This window comes from Jaculus jaculus, chromosome 17, assembly GCF_020740685.1.
Source record: "Jaculus jaculus isolate mJacJac1 chromosome 17, mJacJac1.mat.Y.cur, whole genome shotgun sequence".
NCBI classification, from domain to species: Eukaryota; Metazoa; Chordata; class Mammalia; order Rodentia; family Dipodidae; genus Jaculus; species Jaculus jaculus.
The window spans coordinates 57,260,140-57,280,662 of record NC_059118.1 but is presented as its reverse complement, the minus strand read 5'-3'; the positions used below and the strand labels follow the sequence as shown (position 1 = coordinate 57,280,662).

The following is a 20,523-nucleotide window of genomic DNA, read 5'->3' as shown; positions in this document are numbered from 1 at the left end:
GGTGGGTATTGTAAATTGCAGGCCTCTAATCATGCATCTCTAAACACGAAAGTAAAGAACATGTATTGTATAACACAGACCATTCTTTTGTGAGGAAACACTAAGAATAATTCCTAATATGATTTAATATCTAGCCCATGGTCATATTTTCCTACTTAGCCTCCACGTGCATTTGCAGCTGACTAGTTCCATTCTGAAGGAGCAGTGAAAATTCGTGATGAGTGTGTTCTCCACAGCTCAGTGTTCTCTGGCAGTGAGACGGTCTCCCTTTCCTGTCTACATACACATGTATGGGACCTGGCAGGCATCCTCCCATAGCAAAGTGAAAATCGGCCTTCCCTTATGTGAACGACGTGGTCTCGTTCCAAACACTTTCACTTCAGAGGAAATCATACTGTCTGAATTACTGTCAAATGACATACTAGGCAAAAAAAAAAAAAAAAAAAGACAGATTTGGGCTGGAGAGATGGCTTAGCAGTTAAGGTGCTTGGCTGAGAAGCCTAGGGACCCAGGCTCCATTCCCCAGGACCCACATAAAGCCAGACATACAAGATGACACATGCATCTAGAGTTCATTTGCATGCTAGAAGCCCTGGCGTGTAGCCAGTCTGTCTGTCTCTCTCTCTCTCTCTCTCTCTCTCTCTCTCCCTCTCTCTCCACATACATATTTTTGTGCCTTTCTCTCTCTCAAATAAAGAAAGATGGATTTAACAACAGTTGTGACAAAACCAAAATTGTTACGTTAGGCAGAGGCTCTGTGTCACTGGGTTGCTAGTGGTTCAGGAGTCTATGCCTTTGCTTACGGGGGAGGCATCTGAGAACTGAGCACATTACTGATTTCCTAGCCAAGGGCCTCACTAACTGAAGTTTCCCTGGGATGGGAGGAACACAGGGTGCTTGGGTACTTTCTTGATTGAGTCAGACATTTACTTTGTGAAGAGCTTGACCCCTTCCTGTCTCATCATCCCATGGTCTCCTTAGAGCTATGGTTCCAGGAATACCACGGGTATAAAAATCCATAGATGCCTTATCTCCACACGTCCCTTATATCAAAATAACATATTTGCTTAGAATTTATAGATCTCTTACTATGTAGTTGGCGCCATTGCTAAATGGCTTATAATACTCAATGCAGTGGAAATACCCTTATGTAATAGTTACTGTATGATAGTGTTTAGGGAATAAACATTGATTGAGTTTACTGACATGGGTCAAGGAGACATTGAGCTGACCATGGCCCTGATAAGCAGACTCACCTCCTTGCAAGTCTTTTCTTAAGTGATAGAATATTACATTGACTTTCTGCAACCTGGATCTAGACCAGCATCTCTGACAGACTTCTCCTTAGGGCACAAGTCTCACAGTACTCCATAAAAGGGTCGCATTGTCCTCTGTATGGGGGAGAAACACTGGGCAAAGCCAAATTAAGTTGCTTTCTTTTCTGTAAGTCTCCCAGGGCTATGGACATGGTTCTGTGGTGGCACATGACACTCCCCCAAATAATTCATCCTCTGGGCCCTTTCTCTAGGTGCCTTTTGGATTCACTGTTTTATTTTTTTTAATTTTATGTATTTATTTATTTAAGAGCAACAAACACAGAGAGAAAGAGGCAGGATGGGTATGCCAGGGTCTCCAGCCACTGCAAATGAATTCCAGATGCATGTGCCCCCTTGTGCATCTGGCTAACATGGGTCCTGGAGAATCGAGCCTCGAACTGGAGTCCTTAGGCTTCACAGGCAAGCGCTTAGCCACTAAACCATCTCTCCAGCCCAAAGGACTCGCTGTTTTAAAAGAGAGACTTTGGGAAGTGCAATACGCCTTAAATCTGACCACAATCAACGGTGAATAATCACATCTCTGGCCTCATTGCCATGAAGACTTGAACCAGCTAATGACTTAGTTGCACACAAGAACCAGGTTCTGGTTACCACCTTGACACTGAGGAATTTTGTTCATGTTTCTCTAGTTACATTCCACCAAACCTATACTGTAATTCCTACCAGGGAGTGCCCCACACCTCCAGAATGGAACTTCAGAGAACAGTGAACGTGCCGCCCAAGCCTCATATTAGGAGAACTTCCAAAGTGCTGTGGTGACCTTCACACAGGAAGGGGAGCTCTGCCGGATGAGTCTGTATTGTGGATGTCAGGGATGGGATGTTTATGAAGGAATTCAGTTTGAGCCGGGACTGGGAAACAACCTAGATACTTTATCAGTAACTGAGGAGAAAACCCTGCTGAGTCACAGACTAGTCAGGACACCATGTGAGTCTCTTTCCTTATTTTGTTTTTTAAATTATATTTATTTAAGAGACACACAGAGAGAGAGAAAGAGAGAATGGGTGTGCCAGGGCCTCCAGCCACTATAAACGAACTCCAGATACATGTGCCACTTTTGTATATCCAGCTTGTGTGGGTTCTGGGGAAGCAAACCTGGGTCCTTGGGCTTTGCAGGCAAATGCCTTAACCACTAAGCCATCTCTTCAACCCCCATGTGACCTTTGATGAGGACACACAGAGAGCAAAGAGATAGGTTGTTGGGTCTCTATATCCTCTACCAAGACTCCAGCTGAATTTCCTATTGTAACAAGATGGAAGGCGCTGACCCTGAACAGCAGTGGGGACTCAAGCACATACTTTCAGGTGACACGAACAGTTACTTCTCAGATTCTTTTAAATAGGATTTTCCTATAACCTAGGTCTATTGAGAGTATATTCATTTTTCATCACTGTGACAAAATGACTAAGAAAGTCAACTTAAAATGAAGAACTATTTGTTTAAGGTCACAGTTTCAAACACTCCGGTGTGTGGTTGCTTGGCTCAGTGTCTCTGGGCCTGTGGCAAGGTGGCACTTTATGCCCAACAGCATGTGGAGGAGCAAAGCTGCTCATATGACAGTGTCCAGGAAGCAAAGGGAAAGAGAATATGTTGGGCTCCTAATGTCCCTTCAGGGGCATGCCCCAGTCTCCTTAATTCCTCCAATTAGGTTCCTCCTTCTCAAGGTTTCACCACTACCACTAGCATGACCAGTTGGGAGCCACGCCCCTTCACATGCGCCTTTGCGAGACTGTATATTCCAAACTGGAACAGATGGGAAAATGTCCCACTGGGTCGAACTCTGATGTCGAGGATCACTTGACCTTAGTTGCGCAACAATTTTTTTTTCTTTTCATTTTCAACTAATAGTCCAGTAAGCTTTCCCTTGGATAATCAATTAAGAACCTCTCTATCTGATAGTATCTGGGTTACTGGCAAAAAACCCTTTAGTTACTGGTAGCACTCTTGAGGGCCCAGTTAGAGAAAGAGTACCGGTGTTCTACACTTGCCTTGGGGTTTGTAGGACTTTATTGAACGTGTTCATCATGTCATGCTAGCATGAAGTAGTATTTAGTTGTATTCTTTGGTTTTTTAACTTTTTTTTCAACCTAACATTTAGATTCATGACCTTGTAACTTCTCTCATCAGTCTGCTTGTTAAAGATCAACTAGCTTTTGCCATGAGGTCATTTGAAATGAAAACTCTCCAGTTTTCTTCCTCCTCTTTTCTCCAAATCAGGGCCGTACCCTTGCCCACATGCCGCTGAGCTGCATTCTGAGACAAGGTCTCACTCTATAGTCCAGGGTGGCCTCGAACTTGCAGTCCTCCTACCCCTGCCTCCCAAGTGCTGGGATTATTACAGACGAGCATCACCATACCAGCAGCCCTGGCACCATATTAATGCATAGCTTTGGGGTCTTTCTAGGCTATGGGTGTTGCGTCATACTAATTATCCCTGTCACTGGTGAAACCAGATGGAAAGTGAGGCATGTTTAAGGATCTGGAAGCTCATTCTGTTTGTCATTTGAACATTTCTAGCTTGAATTTGTCTTTTCCTGAAGTTGTAAACTTTAAAGGATAAAAGCTACAGATTTTTACTTGAAAGCTGACTATTTTAAGGACCAAAAGTAAGAGTCTTCAGTGAGCTGCCACAAACTTCATCATTTCTCAATTGCTTTTTCCCTTTACACTTCTGCTCCCCTCCGACTGTAATTTAAAGACAGTTGAGCAGGGAATTCAGCAGAGACAGATTATCCTGGAGAAATCTAAGTGGGTCTCGACTGTGGAACTCTTAGCAGGACCAAATGACTCATTTTAGCACCAATATTGCTTTTTACCTATTCCTCATTTTTTTTTTTCCCCAAAGCAATCTTGAGCCAAATCTCAGCATTCAGGAGGCAGAGGTAGGAGGATGGCTGTAAGTTCGAGGTCACCCTGAGATCCTGAGATTACAGAGTAAATTCCAGGTCAGCCTGGGCTAGAGTTAGACCCTACCTCAGAAAAAAAAAAAAAAAAAAGAAGAAGAAGGAGGAAGAGGAGGAGGAGGAGGAGGAGGAGGGGGAGGAGGACGAGGACGAGGAGAAAGCAAACTGAGTAAAAAAAAAAAAAAATGTATCTGTCTCTGCGTTCCGAGTGTGGGTATAAAGTGAGCAGCCTCTTCATGCTCATACAGTCAGCATTTCCCCTCCTATGATGGACTGAACCCTGAAACCGCACAAGAAATAAACTCTTCCTCCCATAGGAAAAGAAAGAAAAAAAGAAAAAGAAAAGGAAGAAAGGAAGGTGTTGTGCATGTTTCTGTCTAATTAATCTACCTGTGATTTGCATAAAATAGCTTCCATGTTTTATCACTGGAGTATTTTTTTTCCTTGGGTCACTATGCTTCTAAAGAAGGTGGGAATTCTCATGCTGACAAGGGCATCTGAAATAACCCAGCCCCACCTCAACCCAGAATTTACCAGAGTCTGAAATCCAGGAGCCGCAGCAGCAGTCTCCCCACACCGTCCGTGGTCTTTCCATGCGCACCCCCCACAGAAACGCTTCTGGACCCTGCCCTCTAATTCTGCTCCATTGGCTGCCATCCTGCACGCTCTTCCTCTTCCTCCCCTGTCCCACTTGCTGTGCATCTGGCTCAGCTGGAAGCACGCCTGGCTTAGGAACCATTCATTCCTTATGTGGTTCCTCCCATGGGGAGCCCAAGAGATGGACCTGGTGGGGGTCCTTCCTTGAGGCCACATACCACCCCTCAGGTAGTCCTCTGGAGACCCCCATATATGGGTGCTTTTCAAGAGATATTTACATACCTTATGATTTTTTTTTAAATTACTAAAAAGCAGGGAAATCCTCAGTGAAGTGCCATCCCTGAACCAGACCATGAAAATGTAAGTGCTGCCTGCAAGGGTGCACCACGTTCAGGGTCATGCATATGACCTGGAGCCCTCCTGTCCTGCCACAGAACTTCCCGATCGGGGAGCCCAGAGCAGAGGCCATGTGTCTGCCTCGCAGCCTCGACTCCTTTACTCAGCAGTCTGACTGACAAAGTGCAGGACCCCTGCCAGAGTCCTCCTCCATAAGTGAGGGCTAAATCAAGTTCAGAAAATGTCCCTGTCTTATAAGGAGCACAACCGTTGTATTGAAGAGTTAAAATAATCTGATTAAAAGACTTATCAGAATATCAAACCTATTAACTGATATATATCATTAACTTACCATTAAAAATAGAATGTTTTCATTTGTTTAATATTTTTTTATTTTATTAATTATTATTTTTATTTTTTTATTTATTATTAGTAGGGAGAGAGGAAAAATGGGTGCCCGGGGGCCTCTTGCCACTGCAAACAAATTCCAGACACATGTGCCACTTTGTGCATCTGGCTGTATGTGGGAACTGAGGGAATCAAACCTGGGCCCTCAAGCTTTGCAAACCATTGCCTTTAACCACTCACCCATCTCTTCAGCCCAAAAATCAAAATATTTTCTAATATATCACAGTTTTGTACACATTAATATAAGAATTATAAGAAAGTGGTTGTTACTTATTCACACCTGCTACTCTGTGCTTTGCTTGCAGCCCTGGAAAGGAAGATATCAATGAGGCAGAGCAGAGAGGAGCTGATCAAGCGAGGGGTCTTGAAGGAAATCTATGATAAAGGTAAGAGACAGTCCCATGTCCATGGGCCAAGGAACCATGCATGGGCTCTCTGTGTACAGTTATTTCTTGGTGTCATGTTTAGTTTTCTTTTTTATTTTCTTCTTATTTATTTGAGAGAGCAAGAGAGAAAGAAACAGAGGGAGTGAGGAGAGAATGGGCATGCCAGGGCCTCTAGCCACTGCAAACAAACTCCAGACGCATGCACCACCTTGTGCATCTGGCTTACATGGGTCCTGGGGAATTGAACTGAGGTCCTTTGGCTTTGCAGGCAAACACCTTAACTGCTAAGCCATCTCTCCAGCTCATGTTTAGTTTTCCACATCCCCTTATCAGGACTGAAACTCCCTATGATTCTGGCAGAAACGAAGAAAAAAAGGCAATATTCTATGAGAAGAAAGAAAGCAAAGCTCTCCTCTCTCAGCTTTAGACTCAGACCGTGGCATGCTAAAGGAAGTAATGTTGTTCTAGGAATGATGTCAGTCCTGGTGGTGGGCCTGCAGGTGTGTGAATACCTACGGCTGGGGCCGATGTACTTGCTCAGGCTCATGGAGGGCCTGGGGGATCCCAAGGCAAATATGAAAAATCCACAGCCATCTCGGATTTTTTTTTTTTTTTTTTTTTTTTTTTTTGGTTTTTCGAGGTAGGGCTTCACTCTGGTCTTGGCTGGCCTGCCTGGAACTCACTCTGAATTCTCAGGGTAGCTTCGAACTCACGGTGATCCTCCTACCTCTGCCTCCCGAGTGCTGGGATTAAAGGTGTGTGCCACCATGCCTGGCCATCTAGAATTTTTAACAGAGTTATTTTGTACCCCTCACCCACAGACTGTCTCCCCAGAACAGAAAAAAAAGAAGTGGAAAGATTATAACCATGTGTATTTTGAATAATAGCAATGTTTGCATTGATTGAAATGCTCTGTGCATGTGACCATAAGTATCTGGCAGCAAACACCATGTCTTTTTAAATATATGTATGCATTTATGTATGTACGTATTTATTTATTTATTTATTTAAGAAAGCATGAGCGTTTCTCAAGGCCTTTTGCCACTGTGAACAACCTCCAGATGCATGTGTCACTTTGTACATTTGGTTTTCGGTGGTACTGGGGAATGGAAACCGGGCCAGCAGGCTTTGTGGGCAAGAACGTTTAACCCTGAGCCATCTCCCCAGCGGGCTGTCTTGCACACGAACTCTTACGGTGCTGTGCACGTTCTAACCAGCCTTCTGTTCTCTGGGAGGTTTGCTACTTCAAGACGGCTTGCTTGCTGTGCTTTTCCTCTACTCACTCCTTTCTCCTTTTTCTTTTGCCTCTCTTGTTATTGGAAATGATGTCCAAACTCTCCCTTCTGGGATTGTATATGAGGCTGAAGCTTCTGGTCTCGTTTGGGTCATCAGGAACACTCGTCTATGTTGGGTCTGCTTGTTTCAGATTGGTGTGATTCGGCAGGGCCATTAAGTGCTCCCCTTCACAGAGTGCCGTCTCCATAGTTTCACCCTCTGAGATTGTGACGCTAGAATCAATTTGCCAGGGTCCCCGTCGGTCTTCGACAAGCTCGGTTGGGATTCCGCTACTTGGAGGCAGGTTGTGTCTGGGTCCTGGTGCCCCCTCCCGACTCCGCGGTCTTAGTCACTGGGCCTCACTCCTCTGTTGTCACGGGCTTTCTTGGTAGTGCTTTGAAGTATCAGCACGCATTGCCAGTCTGAAAAGCAAGCAGAAAGTGGCACCACTCCTGTCCTGCCCCGGTGACAAGGGGCACTGAGGGATGTAACACGGCACTCTTTCAACTAGGCTCTCTAATGCCTGAGTCTCTGGGGTCCCCGAGTGCCCATGGGGAGCCACATGATCCACTTCCATCTGCGGAAGGCTGCGTACTGGAAAACAACATCTTTGGTTGCTGCAACTCTCCAGGGGGAAAGAATCCACAATGTTGCCATTCCTCTCTGACGCCTTGCTTTCTGTACAGTCCTCCAAGCCTCCCTGGAGTCGACCGTCATCTCCATGGCCCTCCAGAGCCCCTTTTTCCATATTCATTTCTCAAGAGAGAAGGCTGGTGTACAGGCATAGTATTATATAATAAGCACCTAAGTGTTTAAGTCAACATTATGCGCACAGTCCACGCCCGTTCTGGCCTAGCCGAGCACCCCCTTCCTTGTTGTCTCTGCCTTTTTTGGGGGCACTGTCTGTGTCTGTTATACCTCCTCCGTGTACTGACAGAGGATGCCTTTTACTAGAGTGCTGTCTTCTTTACGCCTAACCCCGCCCAGGGCAGTGTTGCCTGGGCAGTTCACAAGAGAAATTACAGACTATTGGTACAAAACTTGTGTTGCATAAGGAAGGAAAGAGAAGGCTTCGGAGCATGGGGTCTGCCAAGGCCACACCAAGCAGTTGGGAGTTCAGTGGAGGTGAGCACTGCCTGGTTCACAGCTTCGTCTGTTTGTCTGTCAGCACACACAGGCTGACACTGCGTGCACCCCGATAGCACGTGACTTGGAGGGAAAGCCAACATAGCCCGCCTCTTGTCACTGGGCACCAGGGCTTCCCACAGAAAGTATACATGTAAACTATATTTAATGGTTTGATGTCCACAGTTATTTGGGCAGATTGGACTCAGAGATAATAAGCTCTAATAATTCTCAAAAGTCTTGATGCTTTTCTTAGTGGGTTAGAATCCCCAGAGATCCTGGATTCAAATCAGGCAAAATGTGAACTTGAAACTAACAATAATCACAAATGTTTCTGGAAATCCTTCATTCACAAAATGTGTTAGAAATAAAAAGCTCAGTGATTGTAATTTTTTATTGGCTACCTTGTAGAATCACTAGTTCTAAGTCCAAGCAAAGTTGGGCTCAAAGTTTAAAAAACCAAAGGCATTTCCTTGATTTCTAGACATAGCAAGACCATAGGATGTGGCAAACATTGGAAACCAAAAAAAAAGAGAAACATTTTTTTTAATTTGTTTTTCATGTTGACTATAAGGTTATAAAACTGAGAGTTCCTTTTCTTCCCATCTTCCAACTTTTTTCTATAATATAGTTATAATCGTTTCGTGAACATTAATGTGACCCATTAACACTCTAAATAGTAAAAATGTCTCATGACGTGCACACACAAAACTTCAAATCTAGGTTCCCCATATTAGAGAAAACAAGATATCTGTCTTTTTGAGTGTGGTTCATTTGTCCTATCACAATTTCCACTTCTGTCATTTCCTTGGGAGGGTCATGGAATATATGAAAGCAGAAGGAGGGGATATTTGGGAGAGAAGAAGGGAATCAGCAGGAGAGAGATGGGGGGCAGTGAGGGTAGGAGAAATCAGAACAATAATTCACAATTATCTGCTACTTATGCATGAAGATGCCATAGTAGAACACATTACCTTGTACACTACCTTTAAAGCTTAATAAAATAAGTAAAAGTGTGAAGATAGTCAGTAGTGGGAAATAATCTGTAGTTAGAATTTTTGTTTATTTCTCATTGTACTGGCTTCTTTAAATTAGAACTGAATTAAACTAAAGTTTAAACAGTTTTCTAGGTTCCCAGAGCATTTTCACATTCATTCATTCAACCAATGGGTACCTCTGTTTCAGGTAGCTACCGTGCCAATGCATAAAATAGGAGAGGAAACAGGAATAGATAAACTATTGGATATTGATGAGGCATGATAAGCAATCTGAAGAAAACCAAGCAACGGAGCAAAGAGATAAAGTTAGGGCACAGGGTGTGTTTTCAGATGAGGCAATCCAGGAGGGCCTCTCCAAAGAGGTCGGACTTCCACAAGAGACCTACATGAATCCCTCACAGGCCTGAAAACTGGCAGGCACACCCACATTCTAACACTCGGTTCTACTGAGATGTGTAAGTGACTGTATCCTATGCCATGAGCTCTTCCGCTCTAAGTCCCGCATTGTACTTGCCTCTCTCACTTCTGTCATCAGAGTATGAAGCTCGCTGCTTAGAGCCTGTAGTGACTTCTTGCTTCACCCTAGAAAACTCCACGTTCCTACAGAGCCTACAAAGCCCCACCCAATCTACCCTATGAACCCTGACGTATGCTTTACTTCCCTGTATATCTCCTGCTAATTCCATCCCCTGCACTCCATTCTAGCCCATGTTGTTCCTTAGCCCTTCAGGTTGCATTGACAACGCCCTCTTCCAGTACCCTCCCCCCCATGGAGCCATAGATTAGCTCATTATTCAAATCTTGGTTTCATTGCCTCAAAGAAATGTACCCTAGTATCACCATATATAAAACTGCCACCTTGTTCCCCAAGTTCTTAAACTGTTTTCTTTCTTCTTTGTCTTTCTTTTTTCTTTTTCTTCTTTGTCTTTCTATCCCTTATTGCTTTCTGGCATATTCTGTAAATTGGGTTACTTTATAGAATTAAATTGGAGTGGGGGTTAGTTTTCTTTTTTCTTTCTTTTTTTTTGGCTTTTCAAGGTAGGGTCTCTCTGGTCCAGGCTGACCTGGAATTAGCTATGTAGTCTCAGGATGGCCTCGAACTCATGGAGATCCACCTACCTCTGCCTCCCAAGTGCTGGGATTAAAGACATGCACCACCATGCCCAGCTGGGGGGGGGGGTCTCACCTGTTTCTCTTCACTGACAGCCAATACCAACAGGCAGGATAGGGTTTTGGATTGCTAAGGATGTGACCCAGATGCCTAAAACAATGCCTGGGACACAGCTGATGGTTGCTAACTCCGACTGAACGAGCCACAGATGTACTTGTGGGGTCATATCTCTTCTTCTCATGACATGATTTATCCTCCTGGGAACAATGGTCCCTCTTACTTATAGCTTCATGGTCCCTGAAGCATGCAACATTATGGCAAGCCTTCACTTTCAGACAATGGTTTTCAGTGTTGTGGGGGAAGCTATGTATTAGTAAAATAGTAACATTATTTCTCATGTTTCAAAACTTCATTGGCCCTAGGTCACTTGTCATTCCAAAGTAGAGATAAAACACCTGAAGTTCAAAGAGGTTATTGATTTACTTCCTATTGTGGTTGGGGTCTTTAATGTCCCCAAGATCCATGTACTAAATGAATGGTCCTTAAATGTTGGTGCTATTGAGACACAATGAAACCATGTGAGGAGCAAGGGAGTGCCACCTAGTGAAGGGAAGTCATTGGGAGAATGTCCCTGAAGGATGTTTTTGTTTCGTTATTTTTATTTGAAACAATGCAAGAATAGGCTAGCCTAGAACTCACAGCCTTCCAGCCTCCACCTTACAAGTATTGTACCTGGTTCTTTAAAGGGCATTTTGGGACCTCAGCCTGTTCCTTTTTCTCTGCTTCCAAGCTGGCTTGAGGCGAGTGGCTTTGCAATTCTGCACACCCGCACCCTGTGCTTTGTGCTTCACAAGCCCCGCGTAATGGGACCAAGACACGGTGGAAGGAAATCTCTGAAATGACGAGCCAAATAAACCTCTCCTCCTTTTAAGTTGATTTTTCCTCAGGCATTTTGTCATAGCAATGGGAAGCTGACAAACATACCTTCCCCACTGCCAGTGAGCACGGATTCTTAAAGCTCCTGCCAAGACCAGATACTTATCCTTCATTTAGAATGTGTAGGCATCCTGAAAATCTCTACGTAATGATACCAGAGGCGCTTCAGTAAACATTTCAATAAGTGTTTATTACAAATACATTCCTACAAGTTAACAACACACTGTGTTTGCAGGATATAGTTGTTACCGGTGCTGGTCATGGTATGACTCTGACCACCAAGTTTTCCTCTGAGTTCTGTCCCCATGCCACTCATATCATATAGAACAGGTATGTTCAGTCCCCGTGAATGTGAGTCCTATGAGGAAGAAAGGATGGGAAGGGAGAGATCAGCTCTGTCCCTGAATGACATTACATCCCACGTACGTGTAGGTTGACATGACACCCAACCTACATGTCACACAGCTCTGGCCGCTTCTTGTGGAAGCTGCTGTGACCCGGGGCATGCACGACAGTTCCTGCAAAAGGCCCTGTTTCCTGGGAGAAGAGAAAATCCTATGTACGGGGGGTGGGGGGGAAGAAGTCAAGAGGGTGAGCTCCTGCCAAGAAGGAGCAGCACTGGTGGGGCTGAACAACATGGCCTTCCAGAATGTGCTGGAATGGAATTAGAGAGGACATTTCACAGTGAGCAGCGGGATGCATCGGGGAGTGTGTTTCCACCTTAATCAGGTGAGGCAACCTTTCAGAAGGTGATGTTTTTTAATTATCGGCACAAACAGAAGTGCCCTGGGATGCACTATTCTTTTTCATTTCCCCTCCTCTAGCCTGGTATTTAAATTAAAAGGTCATCATCTTTCAGAACAGAAGTAAAAACTCTTCTGTGTGCTAGGGGAAATAAATGTGGGCCTGGGCCTCTGGAAATCCCTTATTTATCTGGTTCCTCCCATGTGCAGGCTTTTAAAATCTTCAAATGTATGGGAAATGCTTTTCACAACCTTTACTGCACTGTGGTTTGTCACATTTTTAGCTCTTCTAATGTCACCTACAAATGGCATCTTCAGGAAGCTGTGATTCGAGGTAACTGTGAAAATGTCTTCGCTGTCAGTGGCCGCAACACAGAACCATTTGCACTGCCGCTCAGCACTTAGCGCAGAGGCTACCTACCCTTGTTCATCTGGGTTTTCTCAACAAAATATGCCTGTAAAAATGTCACGGGCAGCCAGTCGAGTTCGATGAGAAGTGGTTTAAACAATAAAGAGTGGGGATTAAAAGGTCCCTTGAGGCCTAAGGCGCTGGATCAGCCTGGAGAGTGTGTATCACCCAGGCGTGAGGTCACAAGTTCAGTCCCCAGAACCCCCGCTGTCTGTCTGTAGCTCCAGCTCAGCCACCTGTGAATCTAATGTCCAGTCAAGAGGGTGTAAGTTATGATCCTCGAGATGCAGGCAACAAAATGTCTAAAGCAATAAGCGACTTTGGAACCTCCACAAGGCCAGCACCCTTGGTGTTTATCCTTTAAAGTGTCCCAGATGCCTTGAAGCAAGGCTGGGTTTGTTGGTGCTCATTTAATATGTATTGAATGAAGGAGGGATGGAGGGAGGAAGTAAGAATGAAAGAAGGAAGGGAGGAAGGGAGAGTAGGGAAGGAGGAACATTTTTATGATTTTTATGATAAGTCCAAAGTGCTAGTGTTGGTTAATGCATTAACTATATGACACAGTTGAAAGAGGCCATATTCATGATAACGAGGTAGTTGCAATCATTCCAGTCTCTCTCTTTCACTGTTTCTGTCTCTCTCTCTCTCTCTCTCTCTCTCTCTCTCTCTCTCTCACACACACACACACACACACACACACACATGCCACAGTCTCCAGAGGAACAAGAGAGGGCTGTATTTTTGTTCTCTTGCTCTAATATCAAGAAAACTTTGTCCCAAAGGCTCTTCACAATTATTCTCATGAGTAATTCTGAGGCATCCGTAGAGATCACCACTAGATACTGTGGTTGACCCCTTTCCATGAGTGTAAATGTTGCAACTCTGGCGAGTTCCCTGAGAGATGCTGGCCATATGGGTTCTGTTGGAAGGCCCACTTGAAACCAATAAGGACCGCTCCTGTGAGTCTGGGGCAGGACAGGGTTCCTGAGTTTTGTGGCATCACCCCCCCTTCTGACGTTTCATCACTCTACCACCACTGAATTACACTGACCTAAGTAACGTCAAAGCCAACCAAACATCGGAAGGCTAATCAATAGTCAAAGAAAAGCTGTCTGTAGCTAAGAAATAACCTTTCCACACATGTTGACGGACATTTAACCTTTACCCCTCACATGTAGATCTCACAGGAGACCCAAGCCTGGGTTCTCATCCCTGCTTCCTTATTTCTTATCCATAAAGGTACCAATAACTGGGGGCTAACTCCACAATGCACGACCCATTTTCATTAACAAGGAGGGTCTAATGGGAAGGGGTAGATCACAGATGAGCCTAAATAATGATACCAAACTGCCTGTATTTACTGAAAAGAAAACTAATAAATTAAATTAAAAAAAAAAAGGTAGAGGACATCTTTTGATCTCTCTGGCCTTGGCTTTCTGATGGACTACAAACCCAAGATCCCAGGCTGCACCACGCTGAGCCCTCCTTCCCCTCCCCCCCACCCCGCAAGTCCTGGTCACTAGCCTGTTTGATTGCAGGGGTTTATACACCATTTAATGGCCCTTCTGGTGTCCCTGGGAGTGACATGGCATGGCCACCTCTTCAACTCCATTCTGACCCTTGCTTGTCGTTTCATAGGGCTGTTTGAGGACTAAGGAACAGTCCAGTCTGAGCTCTTAGGTGATTGCTGCCTAGAACAGGAGCTACCAGTGTGAGGCATGTGCCACCAGACATGCCCCCTGCCCTGTTCTTCACTCTTTGATGTGCCGTTGCTTCCCACTTCCTCTTCCCACTCCGCAGTGCGCCCACCACTCGGCTTCCCAGCGTTGCTCAAGGCTTTTGCCCTCCACACATGTCCTGAAGCACATCATCTTCTCAGGGATCTTGGCCTCCCTCCGTGGGGGGAAATACCTCCAAGGTCTGACTACTGAGATGTTGGCCAATCTAGCAACATCCTTTGAACCCTCTGTCACAAAACAGAGCTGCCTTCCCATAGCATTTAGACCCATTTAGATTTCCAAATCTACTTTCTAGAACTTTCAGCAGCAGTGGGAACATTCTGCTATGTCCTCCCCAGTGCAGCTGATACCAGCCTGGTAGTCATGGAGCACTTAATGTGGGGCTAGTCTGAGTGATAAAGTACATTTTAAGCTTTAGTCACCTTGAATAACCCTCATATGTAGCAGCGGGTGACCTGTTCAAGACCTCTGCTGGAGATACAGCTGCAGAAATTCCGACATTGCAAGTTCCTACTGCTGCCCAGCCCCAACTCCAGCCGTTAGGGAACTTGGTGGTTCTAGGGATTGAACTCAGGGCCTTGTGCACACTAAACAAGCATTTTTTTTTTCACTGAGCTAGACCCCAAGTTCTTTAGTTAAGAGCTTTAAAATCTTGAAATCTTGGGGTTGGAGAGATAGGTTAACAGTTAAGGCAATTGCCTGCAAAATGTGTCTGGAGTTCATTTGCAGTAGCTAGAGGCTCTGTTATTCCCATTCTCTCTCTATCCGTGTCTCCCTCTCTCCCTGTCCCTCTCTCTCCCTCTCTCTCTCTCTCTCTTTCTCTCTCTCAAATAAATAAATCTTGGAATCTGATTTCAGCTAGGCTTTCCTATTAATGAAAGTTCCCTTGCATAGGATTATTGGATTCTGAGAGTTTCAGACTGTGACAGAAACTATCCCTGTGTTCATCTCATATTTATTTGGTGTCCCCACTGTATCTTTGATATCAAAATGACAAGAAGAGCAAGATGATCTCCTCTTTCTACTTTTTAAAATATTTTAATATATTTTATTTATTTACTTGAGAGAGAAAGAAAAGAGGCAGAGAAAGAGAGAGAGAGCCAGGCCTTCAGCTGCTGCAGAAAAGCTCCAGATGCATGTGCCACTTTGTGCATCTGTCTTATGTAGGTCCTGGAGAATTGAACCTGGTTCCATTAGGTTTGTAGGCAAATGCCTTAACCACTAAGCAATCTCTCCACCCCCTCTTTCTACTTTTTTAAACATTTTATTGACAACTTCCATACATATAGACAATATACCATGCTCATAATCCCTTCCTGTCACCCCTTCCCCCCTTCTCCCTCCTCTACTGAATCCCTTCTTCCTTACAACTAGTCTCTTTTATTTTGATGTCATCATTTTTTCCCTTCCTATTTTGCATGTCTCGTGTAGGTAGCATCAGCTATTGTGGGGCTGCAAACATCTAGGCCACTTTATATCTGGAAGACAGTATTATAAGCCACTCTTCCCCTTCCTTTGGCCCTCACATTCTTTAAAGCACTTCTTCTGGAAGGGTTTCTGAGCCTTGGAGGGTGTGTCAGAGTTGTCTCACTTAGTGGTGGACACTCCACTGTCACTTCTCACTACTTCAGTGAGTGTTGAGTCACCTCTGTGGTCACTGTCATCTGAAGAGAGAAACTTCTCGAATCAAAAGTGAGAGTAGCATTAACATATGGGCATAAACATGAATATTTAGAGGACAGTTTGGTGGGCACAATATATCCATTTAGCCACAGTAGTTTCCACTCTAGGGCCTATGACCTCCCCAGGCTTAGATTTTTCACTAGGTTCTCAGTACCAGGCAGGAATTCTCTCCCATGGAGTAGGGCTCAGGGAGCAGTTGAGTTACCTATAACAGACATGCCACCATTGTGCCAGATGCTGCATTTGGACTGGCTGGCCAGCCATAAAGCTTTCAGGGTCCACTGTTGGTTAACACTGGCCAAAAGCTCACTGGAAGGTATGTCCCCACTGGCATCGAAGCTTCGCTAATAGCAATCTATGGTTTCTGGATATAATATTCTCCAGCTCCACAGGATGCTTGTGCCTAAACTCTCTTCTTAAACATATATCCACATACATATGTATTCTACTGAAGAAATAGGCTTCTATATGACTTATACATAATATCTTAAACTTCGATTAACACTCCTCCCATGCCCTCCTTTCCCCCTCCCCTCCCCTAAGCCATCTTAGACCACTTCACCCCCAGTATGATTTCAACTACTTGGAGCCAGCGTCATTATGTGGAAACAGTGGTCAGAGCCACGAAAGCTCATCAGGATAGATAAAGTCAGAATCGAGACACTTACTGAAAAAGCGTCAGTAACCAGGTTCCAGGGCTGAGGACTGAAACGTGCCAGGGAGGCAGACTCCACAACTGGCCTAAGGAAGCATGCAGCTCTCCAGAAGGTGCCAGGTCAGAGACGCCGGGCACAGCACAGGACGGGAGTGAGCAGGAGTCTGCAAACCGCACGGTGCGGCCGACCCAGTGAACGCAGCAGGAAGTACAGCTCCGGTGCTGGTGCCGCGTAGTCTTGTCCATCCTGGTCTGGCAGGATGAGAATCACCTAGGAGACACACCTCTGGGTGTGCCTCTGAGGTGCTTTGAGGGCTGAGGGCAGAAGACCCGCCCTGACAACACCATGCCCTGGCCTAAGGTCCTGGAATGACTAAAGAGGAGACAGCGAGCAGAGTGCGTCGCTCATCTTCCTGCTTCCTATCTGCAGACGCAGCATGACCAGCCGCTCACCCTGCCGCCACGCCTTTCTCACCATCTTAAACCAAAAGTCCAAACCGTGAGCCAAAATAAGTCCTCCTTTCCCCGAGTTGCCTTTGTCAGGTATTTTATCATAGGATTGAGAAATGGTAACTAATACATGACCCAAGGTCAGTGTCTTTGCCACATTTGTAACAGGAAGTCATTACCCCTCACACGTCCTTCACAGCTAAGACAAAAAACTCTGAACAAGAGGGAAAGGAAAACCAAAATCATAAGATAATATTAAAGTATAAAATAGACTTTAAATAGAGGAAAGATATTCTAGCTAAAGCAATAGCAATCATAAGAGAAGCCCAGTGGTTCTCTAAGCACAAAAGCCTCAACCATTCTAGCTTGTCAGGATCCCAGGACCCAGGAAACAGTGAGGCAGGAGTACACTGCACAGATATTGTTCGAGGGAGTTGGTTCAAAAGGATTCTATGGGGCTGGAGAGATGGCCTAGCGGTTAAGCGCTTGCCTGTGAAGCCTAAGGACCCCGGTTCGAGGCTCAGTTCCCCAGGTCCCACGTTAGCCAGATGCACAAGGGGGCGCACGCGTCTGGAGTTCGTTTGCAGAGGCTGGAAGCCCTGGCGCGCCCATTCTCTCTCTCTCCCTCTACCTGCCTTTCTCTCTGTGTCTGTCGCTCTCAAATAAATAAATAAAATTAAAAAAAAAAAAAAGGATTCTATGAATCAAAGGTACGTGCAGCAGACAGAAAGGAACCTCATGGCTTCTACCAAATTGTTCTTGAGTATATGCTGCTCTGAATAACTGAATGATTTCAAGCTGCACATGGAGATAAAAGATATGCTGGAATATCTGTGTAGTTGTATATTCTGAAAACACATGTTTCCTGGTCCTACGGAATCCTGAAGTCTGTCTGAAATCCTGGTGATACCCAGCTACTTTCAGACAGATGTGCAGAGAGCATGCACACACCTCTGCAATATGACTGTTTGTCCCTGGGAACAAAAATGTGCCCACAGCCAGAGAGATGGTTTAGTGGCTAAGTGCTTGCCTGTGAAGCCTAAGGACCCCAGTTCAAAGCTCAATTCCCCAGGATCCATGTTAGCCAGATGTAGAAGGGCACACACATCTGGAGTTTGTTTGTAGTGGCTGGAGGCCCTGGCGCACCCATTCTCCCTCTCTCTCTCTCTCTCTCCTGCTCTCAAATAAAAATAAAATAATTTTAAAGATGTGCCCACAGCGCTACTACAATTTTCATGCATTTGTTCGTGTCATTTTGTTTTAAGTAATACTCTCAAGCCAGCACAGCGGCTCCATCTGTAATGCTACCACTCAAGAAGCCGAGACAAGAGGATTATGGGTTTGAGGTCAACCTGGGTTTCACAGTAAGACTCTGGCTCAAAATTAATTAAAATATTTTGGATTTTTCTCAAGTACAAGTGTAAAATCAATTAACTAATTGAGGAGAATTAGACTTTCAAGGCATTTTTAGTGTTTAAGAATCAAAAAGAGCTGGGCATGGTATTGCACGCCTTTAATCCCAGCACTCAGGAGGCAGAGGTAGGAGGATCTCTGTGAGTTCAAGGCTATCCTGAGACTACAGAGTGAATTTCAAGTCAGCCTGAACTACAGGGAGACCCTACCTCAAAACAACAACAAAAAAAAAAATCAAACAGCATAACTATTCAGCAACAGACGGTTCATATGAATGAATTACTTTCTATGTTCCATGTTTAAAATTGTCCAAAATCTCTATAACACCATTTAGTCTAATCACAGCAACTACAGAGCCTCAATTAACTTGAATAAACCTTCAAAATTGACAAATGTCAAGAAACTATTTTAATTCTGAGATTTAAATCTTTAATTCTTCAAAAAACTCCTTAAGGGGAAAAGGCACACATGGCTGAAGGGCAAGCCGGAGTGCCCAAGAACCAAGTGCCCTCCTCAGACCTCACAGAAAATGCCAGAAGCTATGGTAGGCTTTTGTAATCCCAGAAAACTGATACTGAGGCTGATGATGAGATGGAAGGCAAAGGCAGGAGAATTTTCAAATAAAAAATAATAAGTGAGGAGCAGAGAGAGAATGAGAGAAGCCAGGTAAGAAACTCTGCTGCAAATGAGGCAGACAGGTAAGGACCAACCTGAGAGTCGTCCTTCGCCTCTCACACACGTGCCTCACTCACACGCACACACACACGCATGCATACACGCACACAAATAAGCAGTGAAAAAATAACTCTTAGGTCACATAAAATAAACTGGGTAAAATAAAATAGCAAGATCAACTCAGAAATAAAAGAAACCTCTTGGTTAACTGTTGTTAGTGCTTATTTGTTTATTTATTTATTCATTCATTCATTTGCAAACAGAGAGAGACAGGGAGAAGAGAAACAGAATGGGCACACCAGGGCCTCCAGCCACTGCAAATTAACTCCACACGCATCACTACTTTATGCGTCTGGCTTCATGTGGGTACTGGGTTTTGGGCTTTGCATGTGTCGTTGGGCTTTGCACACAAGTGTCTTAACTGCTGAGCCATCTCTCCAGCCCTCAGTGCATCATTTCACTATGTAGCAACTGGTTGCTTTGTCATGATTTATGTGTTTTTTTTAAATATTTTATGTATTTACTTAGAGAGAGAGAGAATGAGTGAGCCAAGGCCTGTTGCCCCTGCAAACAAACTCCAGATGCTTGAACAACTTTGTGTATCTGGCTATATATGGGTACTGGTGTATCTGGGCCATCAGACATTGCAAGCAAGTGCCTTTAACTACTGAGTCATCTCTCTAGGTTCTGACTGTAGTGATTTGAAAGGCTACTGGTAGTAGCAAGCTTTTTTCTTTTTAAATTGTATTCATTTACACATTTGGGAGAGAAATGGAGAGAGAGAATATTGGGTGTGCCAGGGCCTCCTGCCCCTGCAAATGAACTCCAGACACATGTGCCACTTTTTGCATTTGGCTTTAAGTGTATACTAGGGAATCAAACCTGGGCTGTTAGTCTTTGCCAGCAAGCACCTTTAACTGCTGAGCCACAAGCTTTCCAAACTCTGCCTGTCATTGATAAAACAATGCCAATGTGGGCTACAAAATGGCCACTCTGCCCTGTAAATAGGTAGGTTTTCTACTCTACTAGTAAAAAGTACTTTAGCATCAAAAATGGATGACAGACTGTGTGCTGTGGGTCCCCGGCATGATCCACTCTGATGAGGAACACAACTGTCACATCTGTAGGAATCACTGTTTAGTCCTTTATTATCAGCTAAGAGGCCCCTGTTTGGCCAAAGTGCATATCTAGGCAGCTAAAATAAGAGCCCAGAGCCAGCCCAACAGCAGCCTGTCTCTGAGGGAAAAGACAGGTGGCAAATGCTTACATTCGTCTCCTCTCCTGTCTTGACAATGATAATTATTTGCTTCAACATAGATGGCTTCACTGTTTTTATTTCACAT

At 44.6% G+C, this 20,523-nt stretch overlaps 1 protein-coding gene across 10 annotated transcripts in view; it reads left to right on the top strand.

Annotated features, from left to right (window-relative positions):
* Positions 1-20,523, top strand: part of Phactr1 (phosphatase and actin regulator 1) — a 541,488-nt gene that overhangs the window by 411,912 nt on the left and 109,053 nt on the right. For all 10 annotated transcript variants that reach the window (XM_045136638.1, XM_045136634.1, XM_045136633.1 and 7 more), the window contains one exon: positions 5,888-5,968. In XM_045136638.1, the coding sequence (XP_044992573.1) occupies positions 5,888-5,968 (81 nt within the window). The remainder of the gene's footprint in view (positions 1-5,887; positions 5,969-20,523) is intronic.